Source organism: Microplitis demolitor, chromosome 6 (genome assembly GCF_026212275.2).
Source record: "Microplitis demolitor isolate Queensland-Clemson2020A chromosome 6, iyMicDemo2.1a, whole genome shotgun sequence".
Taxonomy (NCBI): domain Eukaryota; kingdom Metazoa; phylum Arthropoda; class Insecta; order Hymenoptera; family Braconidae; genus Microplitis; species Microplitis demolitor.
Genome location: NC_068550.1, coordinates 5,395,706 through 5,408,872, shown reverse-complemented (window position 1 = coordinate 5,408,872; position 13,167 = coordinate 5,395,706). Strand labels below are relative to the sequence as shown.

General features: G+C 27.8%; 1 protein-coding gene across 1 annotated transcript; it reads right to left on the bottom strand.

Annotated features, from left to right (window-relative positions):
• Positions 1-6,184: 6,184 nt before the first annotated feature.
• LOC103577598 (methylmalonic aciduria and homocystinuria type D homolog, mitochondrial) lies at positions 6,185-12,031 on the bottom strand. The gene is made up of 4 exons (XM_014439406.2): positions 11,759-12,031; positions 11,043-11,645; positions 10,214-10,430; positions 6,185-6,457 (listed from the first exon to the last, which is right to left on the bottom strand). The coding sequence occupies exons 2-4, from the start codon at positions 11,643-11,645 to the stop codon at positions 6,384-6,386; spliced, it is 894 nt and encodes a 297-aa protein (XP_014294892.1). The 5' UTR covers positions 11,759-12,031; the 3' UTR covers positions 6,185-6,383.
• Positions 12,032-13,167: the final 1,136 nt, after the last annotated feature.

The following is a 13,167-nucleotide window of genomic DNA, read 5'->3' as shown; positions in this document are numbered from 1 at the left end:
AGTTCTAAAGACTTTTTCAGAGTTCCAAAGACTTTTTAAGACAGAAGTCCGAAAAATTTCCACCAGGGATATCCTCACATAGATTATTTTGATAGGTTAGGCTTTAATTAACCACACGAGTATAAGGTTATGATGCATTTTCTACAAAAACGAGTATGTAAACGCATTAGTTGTAAGCTATCACGAGTGAACATACGCGTTTTCGTTGGGAATGTAACGAAATCTTATCCAACTGTTGTCAATTTAAGTTTCCGCAATACTTTATTTTAAGCATCATGCGGACACTGAATAAAAAATTTATCAATCATTAATAAGTATTTATATTTATGAATAATTAATAACTAAAACAAATTTGTTTTGAAATAACTCATTCATAACATCGTGAATGACAAAGTTACCCGAGAAGATACAGCATCACCACAGCTATTTATGCTCTATAAATCAACACATGTCAATAGTCGATGCAAGTTTATCAAATATTAATAAACTTGTATACAAACTATTAATAAATGAACTACCAATATTTAGCAAATATTCTACCAAATTTTAATAAATCAATATATCAAATATCGGCAAATTCTTCTTAGTCTATCAAATAATATTTTTTTAGCGACAGCATCTATGTCTAATATGAAAAAAATTTAATCTTTAAATAAAAAAAAAAAAAAAAAAAAAAAAGTGGTTGAGATTATTTATAGCGGAGTTCAACAAAATATACATGACTATTATATTATTCAAATTTATTTAAACAAAATTTTATTTTTCAAATAAGTTCTGTATTAAATTCCAGTTTATTCGTTTTTAAATTACATGAAATTGAAAATGGTGTATAACCAACACGGTGGAAGTGAACGACATTAGTTTCATGATTTATATACACGTTTTGTAGCAAATTCACTTTTGAGTGGTGTCTAAAAGTGATTTAACATTACAAAAGTGTACTCAAAAATAAATTATATAATATAGTCAACTACTAGGATAAAGTACTATATACTTTTCTCGCGCCATACAACGATCGAATATTGAACTTTAGATGCTTGAGTTAAAGAGGGTCGGTAGTTATTTTTGTCCAGGCTTTTCTTTCAAACAAAACCTTTAAAGGCAAAATTAAAAACGAGGCTCGATGTCTACTCTATTATTTAGCAATCTACGTGTTTGTTATTTAAAAATCATCATTTGTTTGAGAGAAAAACACGGACGAAGTTTCCATTTACTATGCAAGTGCAACAAAGATAGTACCGTTCGTCTACTCGAGAGTGATAGAAAAAAAAGACCCGACCCTATTAAAAAAAAAATTTAAAAAACGGTTGACGCTGTGAGCTAACCTCAAAACTTCCCGCTGTTTTCGAGCTCGAACATGTTATTGTTGGTGAACTTTTAAGCTCTTCGCGGTCAAAAAACGGTTAGGCCGAAAAAATATTCATTTCGCTAAAAAAGTAATTTTTGTTTTACGGTAACTTCGGAAAAAATCGACCGATTTGCAAGTGCTCTGCGGCAATCGAAAGAGCTTATTGAGACTTAGCTTCGAATAATTTTGTAAACAATCCGATCAAGCGATTTATGAGTTACACAATAAAAACTTAAAACACATTTTTTTGCTAATTTTTATTTTTTGTATAACTTGTAAAAAGTGTAGAAAACTACAGAATACCTAAAAATTTAATAAAAAAAGCCATTGGTACATATTTTTCATAAAATACCATAGGATTAAATCGAAACTTTTCTGGAACATTGACTATGGATCGAATACCAAAAAAATTCATGGAAAATTCATAAGTTTGTAGTTTCGTAAAAATGCCGATAAACGACTTCCGCAGGAATTTTTCTTTTACACAAGATACAGAACATTTTTTGTGAAGAATGTTCAGAGAATACCCTATAATCTATCTACAGACAGCTTTAGTTAATAGACCAACATTTAACTAATTTTTTTTTTTTTTTAAATTACAAAGTATCCGTATGAGCACGTGTTACGAAAATAATTATAATGGAGGGTTGTTTGATTGAAAAATATATATATTTTTTTTTTTAAAATTCAAATTGAATTTTTAATTGTCAAACCAGATCAAATTTAAAGGTCGGCGTTAGGACGAATCTCAGGTCCGAAAAACCTCAAGAATGTATATGAAAAATTTTTTCGGTTTTCACTCGGACTCGAACCCACGCCCGGTCAGTGATCAAGTTAAAAAATACCTAAGCCGCTGTATAGTAATACCATCTCTTGGAAAAAAACGTATCGCGATCAAAAACACTTAATGATACTTCGTAATGTCAAAAAAATTAAGTTAAATATTGGTCTATTAACCAAAGCTGTCTTTTGTAGATACATTCTGGGGTATCCTTCAAGTATTCTATAGAAAAACTACTGTATATATTTACTACAAATAGGTGAAAAGACGCTTGTATATTGACATACTCATCGGCTCCTATGTCAATGTCAATCCTCACACTTCGCTTCTTATGCTCATCCGTACTACGTATATATATAAATATACATAATAAGATATTGAGTTCTGTTATTTTTTATTAATAGAATAACTTTTTTTCCGATTACTTTTATGTCAAAATGACTAGAAGATAAAATCAAAAAATATATAGACTTTATTTGTCATATAATAAGCTTTTAAAATAGGAACGTTCTATTAAATTTACAGTCACAGCTTTTTCCGAGGTAAAGTCGACTTATATGAAGTGAAAACATATTGGTACTTCTCGAGCATATTATAGATAGTTATTGAACTGGTCGATGAAAAAGTCTTATTATATATAAAATAGAAGTTTATATTTTTTCCATTTCAGTAAATATATTAAATAGCAATACAAAAAAAAGGCCACGCGGCGGCCGAAATTAAACAAAGAATACATTTTTGAATTAAGGTATAGTGTAATTTACTCTAATGAAATTTAATTATGACGTTTCGATGCTTATCATATTTTCAGTGATTGATCTATTTGAAAAAATTGTCGATATAACAAATTCAATAGTGAAAATTAAAGTTTATTGCATGAACTTTTAGATTTAAAAAAAGCGAGCTTTCACGTTTGGTTTAACAGTTATCTCGAAATAAATCGACAGATGATTTTATTGAAAATTTAAAACATTTATGGCTTATCTTCGAACTTGATCTTCATTTTTGATTAAAAAAAGAGTACAGTCGGACCTCGTTATAAGACTATCATTCTGTCTTTTTTATAAACCAGGTATCGTGATGTTTTGAAAAAGAAACTAATAGTCTTATAACGAGGTCCTACTAAATGTCAAGTTTCATTGAAACCCATTTAAAAATGAGGACGCTATCGTGTCTTCTTGAAGTCTCATAACTTTTAAATCGTTGAAAATGCATCGATGTCAATTGCAACAATTTTAAAGAGGACTTCAAGCCTTACAAAAAAAGCCAAAAAATGAGCCGATTGCTCAAAACTTTCTGAGTAAAAATTTTTCTAAAAAAATGTGATATCGTTTCCATGCTTTTTAAATGGGAAAACTTTAAAAATAAATCGCTGCCTTTTAAAATGAAAGTTAAAACCTCAAATTTTCTTTTTTGTCGTCTACAATAAAATTTTCATACAGGCTAAGAAAAAAAAATTTTCGAAACATAAAAAGCACCCTAATATATATATATTTATCAAAAGTGCTAACACAGGACGTAACATTATCGATTTATTATACAATATTAGGTAGCATTAAAATATTCATATGCTTGAGATTAAGCGATAAATAAATGAAGTTTTCATTGCGTGTTTGTAAGCAATAACTATTGAGGATTTGAATACTCATTAAAGTAGTTTATTATGCCATACAAAATAACAAAGGGATGTCATAGTTTGACGAATCGGTTGTGTCATTTATTGTCTGGTCATATAATAATAGTTCAACAGACCTATAGCTATGTAGGTGTGAGAGTACATGGAACACAAGGAACGACAATTCAATTCGATGTGACAATGGATCTGGTCAAACTCAATGCTACCCAGAGAGTACTTCCATGGTTGGATATCCTTAACACTATGATAGAATTTATGTTCACTCACCATCCAACAAGATTCTCCGTTCCTTATCTTATCATGTCCTATACGTGTTATCACAGTCGTAAAAGCTTTTTTTATTTTCTTTATAACCCTTGATAGAAGAGAAAACATTTTAATGCCGTATAAATTTTTTATATTTCAAGAACTGTTACTTGAAATAATTATTATTCTTTACACATATTCAAGTTTAAATTTTATATTATTTTGACACATGTCTATTGGTCCATTCACTGACAACATTCTAAAAAGAAAGGAAAAAAAAATACTGCGAGTACGATAACTTCAAAGCAAATAGAAAATCGATACTTTTGAGCTTTCCTAATATTTCTTCATGCGGAAAACGCTGAACGCTTGGCTTGAAATTTATCTCTTCTATTTTTATATACAATATTTTTTATTATTATTGTTATTATTATATATATGTATACATTATTTTTTATCGTCACTATTGTTATTATATTAGTCAACAAGTTTGCTCAAATAATGCTGTAATTTTAGTAATTACGTAGCAATATTGATTAATGTAATTTTTAAAATATATTACGTTTTATCATGTCTAATTTGAAATATTTTTTATAAGAAAATAGATTTTTTTTTTTTACTGAACGCTGAGTTAAAAATTTCTTAAAATTGGGTTTTTATCAAATGTCTACGGTCATAAGTTATGTTATCTGCAGTAATGCGGTTTTACCAGCAACTATTAAGGACACTCGAGTTAAGCGGATTTTATTATGAGGTAAAAAACCCAGTAGCCTATTAGGGATTACTTAGTATCCGATCACTCCAAGTATTCATATATTTCTATAAGAAATATACATGCAGTGAATATCGGTTACTTGATCCTCGTATTTACCCTTTTAGAGTTATTACGGAAACATACACGGAGAAAACGAGCCTCGAAAATATAAAATTTCAAGTAAAAGACCTAGTACTTGATCAGAAAACTAATACCCGATATATTTGTATATCTATATTTAGGAAAATTCAGTAAATCGGTACTATGGGGGCCTTTCCAAGCCCACTTCAACCAGAGTTTCTTTATTTCCTGAGATGGTAGTAGTGTTTGGCCAAAGAGAGATATAGACAAGTGGTGGCTGATGGTGACACCCACACGCAAAAGGATTTTTGATCTAATCATCGATCCTAGGGTAAACTAATATGAGCTTATGCTCAATACTTCGCTATCATTATATTATGGTGGAAGATAGGGGTGTTACGAAGCGCGTGTATGTCAAAAGGCTGAGAAACGGTCTCCCGTAAAACGGAGGTGAACTTCGATCCCGTTACATTAATTAATTATCTACGTACATACTTGATTAACCTATAAAAGAACTGCAGAAACAATCTGGGGGTACTACTTTGAAACAAGCGAAAAAATAGGGAAGTAACTTATAATCAGGTTCTACTGTAACAGATATTTTTAAGTTCGAAAAGATCAAAAACACTGATATTTTTTAAACTATAAGCGTATAAGTTTCGGACGGAAACAGCAGAATGTTTTAGGGCTGGCTAACCATTATCCAGATTATTATTATTAATATTTATAAGCAAGAATTTTCAGGTGAACAAAGACCAATATCGTGTGTTAATTAACTTTATTCAATCATAAGACGTTTCACTAGTATTATTCCCGCATCTTCAGGTATCTGAATGTAAGTCAACACGCGGACATATTAAAATCATTACTGACAAGTTTCGATAACAAAACTTTATGGATGTCAATTCTTAATAAATTCATTCTGCAATCGATTATTTTATAATATAGAACGGTAATAATTTATAATTTGTACGTTAATTAATAGCTAATTATTAAAATTATATAACCTTTAAAATTGTTTTTATCTCTCGCTGTCTGTGGTGTTGGTCTTCACCTGAAACCACTTACTTATAATTTTATAAAGACCTGAAATACTGATATTATGATTTCTTTTTTTTTTTTTTTTTAAGTGAAAGTCATAGAATTTTCGAAATGATGATAAAGAATGAAAGCGCTATTTATCAATTACATGATAATGTTATTATTTGAAAGAATGATAGATATATGACATTAACGGAACTATAAAAGGAAATTAATGAAGAAAAATTTGTTTTCCGAGGGGAATATTTTGTTATGAATGAACACATTTTTTTTAACATAAGACGAAAAAATGTAATAAATAATTTTTTCTTTTTTTTATAGTTGTTATTATTTATATAACCAGTATAAGTATATCTCTGTAGATCATAATAGTGTCTATAAATTAAAAATAGTCTATACTCGAAAAAATACAGACTATAATTTATTGTTCTATAGATTTACTTTACTTATTAATAACAAACGTTAAATAACCAGCGTTCGACTCAAGGTTAACGTTTTAATGATCGGACATACCACTCATAATATCTTTGAAGAAATCCATATTCGCTGGAGCGGATGTGTAAAGACTTCCTGCAATTTTAAAAAATATCTTTTTATTATACAAAATTATCTGAATAATTTTATTTTGCTTAGAGTAAGTTATACTATTTTTAGACAACACTAATTGCTTATTTCTAAATTATTTACTTTAATTAATCAATAATCGTTAATTAATAATTACAGTGTAAAATACATTTTTTTTGTCGCCAATGCTGGCTATTTTTATATTATCATTTACGAAGCTCTTGAAAGTCAATAAAAAATAAAACGAAAAATAAGAAATTCACCCCGGTTTTTTCCCGATACTATTTTAATAATTTATTATATTTGCAATATATTAAATTCAACAGTAAAAAAAAATATATTCAGATGTATTTGGTAGAAGTCATCAAATAAATTTATTCTTTTGTGTAATATTTAGATAATTTATTATTGATGTTTTTCATTTTTATTTATACCTCAACGTTAGCTTTTTTTTCTATGGAATATAGGGAAGTGGGAGGGGTAAAACGGAATACTTGAAGGAATACCAAGTTTTCGGGGACTCAAATACGTCAAGTTTTTTTTTTAAGATATTCAAAGTGAATAGAAAACATTTTCAGCTGCCGTTAAAAAAATAATTCCATTTTTTGTGGGTAAAATGGGGACCCCTTAATAAAGGTGAAAAAATATTTTTGGATATTAAATAAATTTGATTAAATAAAATTTTCTTGTAAGTAATTTACATGAAAAAAATTAAATTTCACATAATTATTGAATGCAAAGGAAGAAAAAAAAAATAAATGAATAATTAAAAAGAAAAAAAAACTTGAAGTTGATTTTCATTGAATCACCTCAAATTGGTAATTCGAAAATTTATTAATACGCATAAAAATTTTTATAAATAAAAAATATAATCCATCTTATTTAAATAAATTGACATTGATTTAAAAGTATAAATCAATATCTATTTCTTTTGTCTTAATATCCGGTGTCCCGTTGGGTATAAAATTTAAAATCGAATAAATCACATTTTCTCGTGCTCTATTTAAGTCGACATAAAGCCACCCTATTTGCTTGGGTGAATCTGTAACCCACTGCAAGTTCTTTAAAATAATAAAATTCCTTTCCATTATGACTTTATATTTTTAAAAAAGAATGTGAAAGCTATACAAGAGACTTATAATAGGATTGAACCATAAAAAGAAAATAATCTTTAGTATTAAATGAATTTATTTTTAATTCATCAGATCCGCGAACTAAGATTTATTTTTTCATATACTTTAAGTTTATTTAAATCATAGGTACTAGTTTACACTAGACCACAAGAAGATAATATAGGACACAAGTAAAAAGAAATTTATTTCTAAATACGTACGAAAAAAAAAAAAAAAAATTTTTTTTTAATCAAATAAAACTTGCCAGGACAGTTGTCAGACACTTGACGTCAATTAACCGACAAAAAATTAAACAACAGTAATTTTTTAAATTTAAACCGAATTCCCGCGCTAAATTTAATATTCCCCATAAAATTGTTATATAAAATATTTGCCGAAAATTTTTACCGCCATGTCGTATCTGAATAGAAGTAAAGAAAAATTTTTGTGAATTTTTTTAAATAACTAAATTCAAATTCAAAACTAAGCCTGGCCAATACTTGAACACTAAATTGCTTTATTTATTATTATTTACTTATTTTTTTTTAAATTTATAAAACAAAGATCTCACTGGGATAAGAATAGTGAATAAGCCACCAGATATATATAGTCGTATTTTTAGGATATGTAGATATTATTAAAATCCAGGAGATTCTGATAATTTCAGACCCTTATAATCTTAAAACATTTCCAAGTAAACAAAAAAGTGTCATCTGACATTCCTCGGAAGGGAAAAGTAGATTCCTCATTTGAATATCACAATTTAATTTAAATAAAGTCATTGGAAATGAAATTCCAGAGATAAAATCAGAGCTTACTTTATCAGACTTAAAATTTATACAATTGAGCTGTAGATTGAACTTAAAAGCTGTTAATTATAGCTTAGTTTCGAAGCTTTGCCACATATATTTAACATTAACTGACGATTAATGTTCATTTAAATTTATCACTTAAAAGTAAATTTATTTTCGAATGGCTGGACGTCTATTCTTTGAATTGATCAATGCATTCATTGAGCGGAAGAAAATACGTGAGAAATTCGGTTTGAATTTTTTAAGAATTGATAGAATAATTGACTGAAGTGTGCGCTATCTAACAAGAATCTTACAGGTATTAACAAAACCCCTTTGAATATATATATATAAAAAAAAACAGTAAAGTTCGATGAATGCAAATAGAATATAATTTCAAAAGTTTCAACAAATCATTTACGAATGGAGAAATTACTTGTCTTTGGAGTAAATTTCATTGATTCTTTTTAAAAAAAGTTTTTGAATTATTCAAAAAATTAAAGTCATTTATGAGTGAAGTTTTCGTGAATTTTCGAGTTAATCGAAATATCTGAATTATTCGTAACTTATGGGAACACATTTTTCATAATTAATCAAAAATACTGTCATCTAAGAAATTGTTAGGTAATCGTGTTACCGTAGCTTCTAATAACTTTTTTTACGTAATTAATAATTAACAAAATTTTTAAATTTAATAAGATATGAATAGAACATCGTATTATATTTCATCGAGATTAATTGTCTCATCCAAAATAGTTTACATTCACTTTTATGAAAGAACTATTGTAGAAGAGACAATTAATCTCGATGGAATTCAATTTATAATCCTATTCATATATTATTAAATTTAATATATTATATATTACTTTCAACCAAGATGACACGAACCTTATTATACATATATATTTTAAAATTGCGATCGCTAAATTATAAAATTAAATATTAAAGTAATGTTTTCAAGATTCAACTTCGAATTCCGGAATCAATAGTTATTTTTATTTCAAATAATGCTTTCGTTGTACGAAAAATCGGGACAAGTGTCAATATATGTAATTGGAGAGTTTCTAATGTCAATACTAAATTGTCAACTTTAAAGTCAAGACAATCTAAAAATACTTCGTTCGACTTATCATTTAAAAAACTTTTGACTATTTTAGGTTCAACTATTTTTGGTAAACAGCTTCACGTTACCTATTTGTCCATCACTGAATATCGGATCACTGAATATATATAGGACAAATATATAAACTAGTTATAAGAAAAAAATTATAATTCCCAACAGCGGAAAGTTACGAGCCGCTTTATGCTAAAACATAGTCAGGCGCATCTCCACACATCTCCACCCATGTCCACCCATCCTACTATGGGTCTGTACTCAGAAAATAAATAATTCCCAAAACTTTTTTGGGGTTCTTCTACTAAAGGACATCATAATGAACAAAAAACGTTAATATTGTGATGGGTTATTCCCAACAGGGGCAAAGTTACGGGCTACTCTTCATAGAAAATCATCTATACCCATGTCCACCCATCTCCACCAATGTTTGTATGGGGCTCAACTCCAAAAATAAATTATTCCCAGGACTTTTTATGGCTATTCCTACTACAGGGCATCATAAGGAACAAAAAACTTTCATTCATTTTTAAAATCTTTGTAATATTTTGATTTTTTCACTTAAGGTAAAAGACCTAGTACCCGATCACTCCATGTATACGTACAGATATATTCAGTAATATTTAGTACTAGTTTCCTGATCAGGTACTAAGTCACTTACCTTATACCGTTTTCGTTCTAATTCATCAAAATGTTCTTATAAATTATGTTATTAAAAAATATTACATGTATTTAAATAACTTACCAACAAATTCAGAGCCTTTGTTCTCATGTGATATTATTTTACAGCTATTGGTTTTGTTAACTTTGAAGCCTAAACAACGAAAACGTTCGTCTGTTTTATACAATACACCAGTTTTATGAGGATTTAAGTAGGGCTGACCACTGAATGGATTTATAAAATCAGCCCAGTATCCAAACATTTTAAGTTTTGCACAAATGTCTGAAGCAGCAAGGAGAAACTGAAATATATGATATATTTATATAAGTATAATTTGTAATTGTAATTACAATAAAAAGAAAAAAAAATAGGGTAGAAAAACCATTTGTGACCAATAAACCAGTGGGGAGAACTAAGTCACTCAGAAAAAAGTCTCATAGAGACTTTTTTAAGTGACTCGTCTCTCCCCACTACCACTGGCTTATTTTTCAATATTTTTTTATGAAAATTTAGCAGAATATTTTTGGAATGATGCTTAATGTCACAAATTTTAAGAATTTTAATAAAAAAGCTACTCTGAAAAAAAAAAAACAAAAATAAAAAAAATATCCTCTTTTTTCGTATCTTAGTCCCCTTTCCCCTTTATAATTTAAAATTGTTTATAAAATCATGACAATGACTATAGCTGATTCTTATTTTTACAACATTCAAGATGAAATATTGCTGAACACCTGCATCAATAAACTTATCTGCCAAATATTCAAGCTGAGGAATATTAAAATCTTAAAATTTTCTTTTTTTTATAATTTATAATTTTAAAAAAATTTCATAAACTATAAGACGTCAATTAACTTCAATATCATGCATTTAAGGGTTAAATTATTCTTGGTAATTTACTATTATCATTACTTACAAATTTAGCTAATCTTTCAGTCTCAATTTCTTTGCTCCATCTCATCATTCTAGGATTTAATTTCTGTGTGATGGTGACAATAGTAAGTTGAGGTGAGGCAGCTTCAACACTACTTGGAAAAAGTTCTTGTATACCTTTTCTCAATAACATTGGACACTCTTGTGCTATGCAATGTAAAATAGGCTGACTTTGATCACATTTTCTTCTGTTTTTACTGTTGTTAGTTCTATTATTGTTTTTATGTTTATAAACATTTATAATTTCATCATTAATTCCATGAGTGTCAAAATCATCGCTGTCATCAAGCTCTCCATCGTTATTAGGTAATAAAATAGATCGAGTTTCAACTTGAGCAGTAGTGGACTGATCCAACCAACCAGGTCCTATACTACCTGGTAAATAAAATCTGAAACCTCTTGGTCCAAACAGTTCCCAGTTTGGATTATTATCCAATTCTCCATTGTCGATATCAGCATCGATGCCATTTGACTTAACTAATTTGTATGTCGTCGTATTTTTAGCGCTTCTACGTGAATATTTAGCAGCAAATATAATATTTATTGATCTTGAGTAGTTTTGTTTAAAAATTTTACTACAATACATCTATGAGTAAATAAATAAAAAAATTTAATTCAAGGTTATATTGATATATTAATTTAAATTTTATCTGGACTTTGAAAAATATAAATATTTATATTTAAATAAAATAAAAGTACCTCGAGATGCGACTTTGCATGCTGATGTAAAATAATTGTTAACAAAACACCTTCTTTCAAGTGTGATTGTTTATTTAAAATCTATTATGAGGACATTATTGTTATTATTATAATAGACCAATTGGCTAATGTCATTTGACTAGTTTTATATCTGTCATATGTTTACTATATTTTCCACGTGTAAAAATGCAAGTAGGCTTGCACAATCATTTAATTTCTGATGCAAGATCACTAGAATAGTCACTAGAATAACCTTGAAACTTCTGGTGACATCGTCATCTACTGCTACTGACATCTGTCATGACAAATTTGAAACTTTGACATTTGAATAATTAAAATTTTTTTAAATTAAAAAAAAAAATAGGTTATTTTGTTGATATGACTTGAGTGTGTGTAATTCGCTGATAATATATTTATAAAAATACTGTAGCAAAAAAAATATGATAAATATGAATATTAAGGGTGATCTCAAACAATACTACTTTTTAAAACTTTCAATTGTTGTAACAGTATTAAAATTTAATTAATTAATTAATTAATTAAGAAAAAAAATTACAGCATTAATTTAAAACAGGGCAAATAAAAATTACTAACAGTTGACATCAATTAGGAGTTAAACAAAATTTAGAAAATAACTTTCAGTAAAATCTTGATGTCAATTTCATAATAAGAATTTTCAAATTTTTTAGGCTGAAATTTATTTAATAAATTTCGTTTAACTCCTAAATGATAACAACTGTAATTAATTTTTTTAAAAATCTATGTTTCAGCGAAATTGTTATTTTCTCAATTAATGCTTTAATTTTTTTTTAATTAGTTAATTGAATTTTAATACAGTTATGACATTTGAAAGCTATTGAATATTTTGAAAAAGTAGGGGAGACAGTGTCTGAAAATATTCTGAAGTACCCAAGTAACACACTTTGCTTTGTGACATCTATAAGATAAGAATTTTTTAGGCTGTTTTTTGACCTATCGATAAGGCACCAAAATGTTGATAAAACGATCAGAAATTTATATCACAAAAAAAATGTCGTCTTAAAAGACATAAGTAATGACAAAAATTAAATTACAAATAATGCTCAAGCAAGTCATCTGAAAGATTTTTCAATTGAAATGTTTTTCTAAGACCGGAAAAAAATATTTTTATGATACCCTAATTATTTCTGTGCTACTTAAAAAATCGCTGTAATGAGAATCAATTAATAAATTAATAGAAATCAAAATTCGAGAATTTGTTGAGTGCGACCCAGTTTTAATTCAGAATATTTAAAAATGACGTCTTTAAGAACTCGTTATACGACTTCTTGAAAACATCTTACAAAAGACATTGTAAAGAAACATTCTGATTTGATGCTGTCTAGCTAATTTTCAAATTTTGTAGAAACCGATACCAAAAACTAATTATT

Coding starts and splice junctions, on each gene's coding strand:
- LOC103577598 (XM_014439406.2), bottom strand. CDS start 11,645: ATGTATTGTAGTAAAATTTTTAAACAAAACTACTCAAGATCAATAAAT. Junction 10,431..11,042: donor CTGAAAGATTAGCTAAATTT/GTAAGTAATGAT, acceptor CATATATTTCAG/TTTCTCCTTGCTGCTTCAGA. Junction 6,458..10,213: donor CAAAGGCTCTGAATTTGTTG/GTAAGTTATTTA, acceptor TTAAAATTGCAG/GAAGTCTTTACACATCCGCT.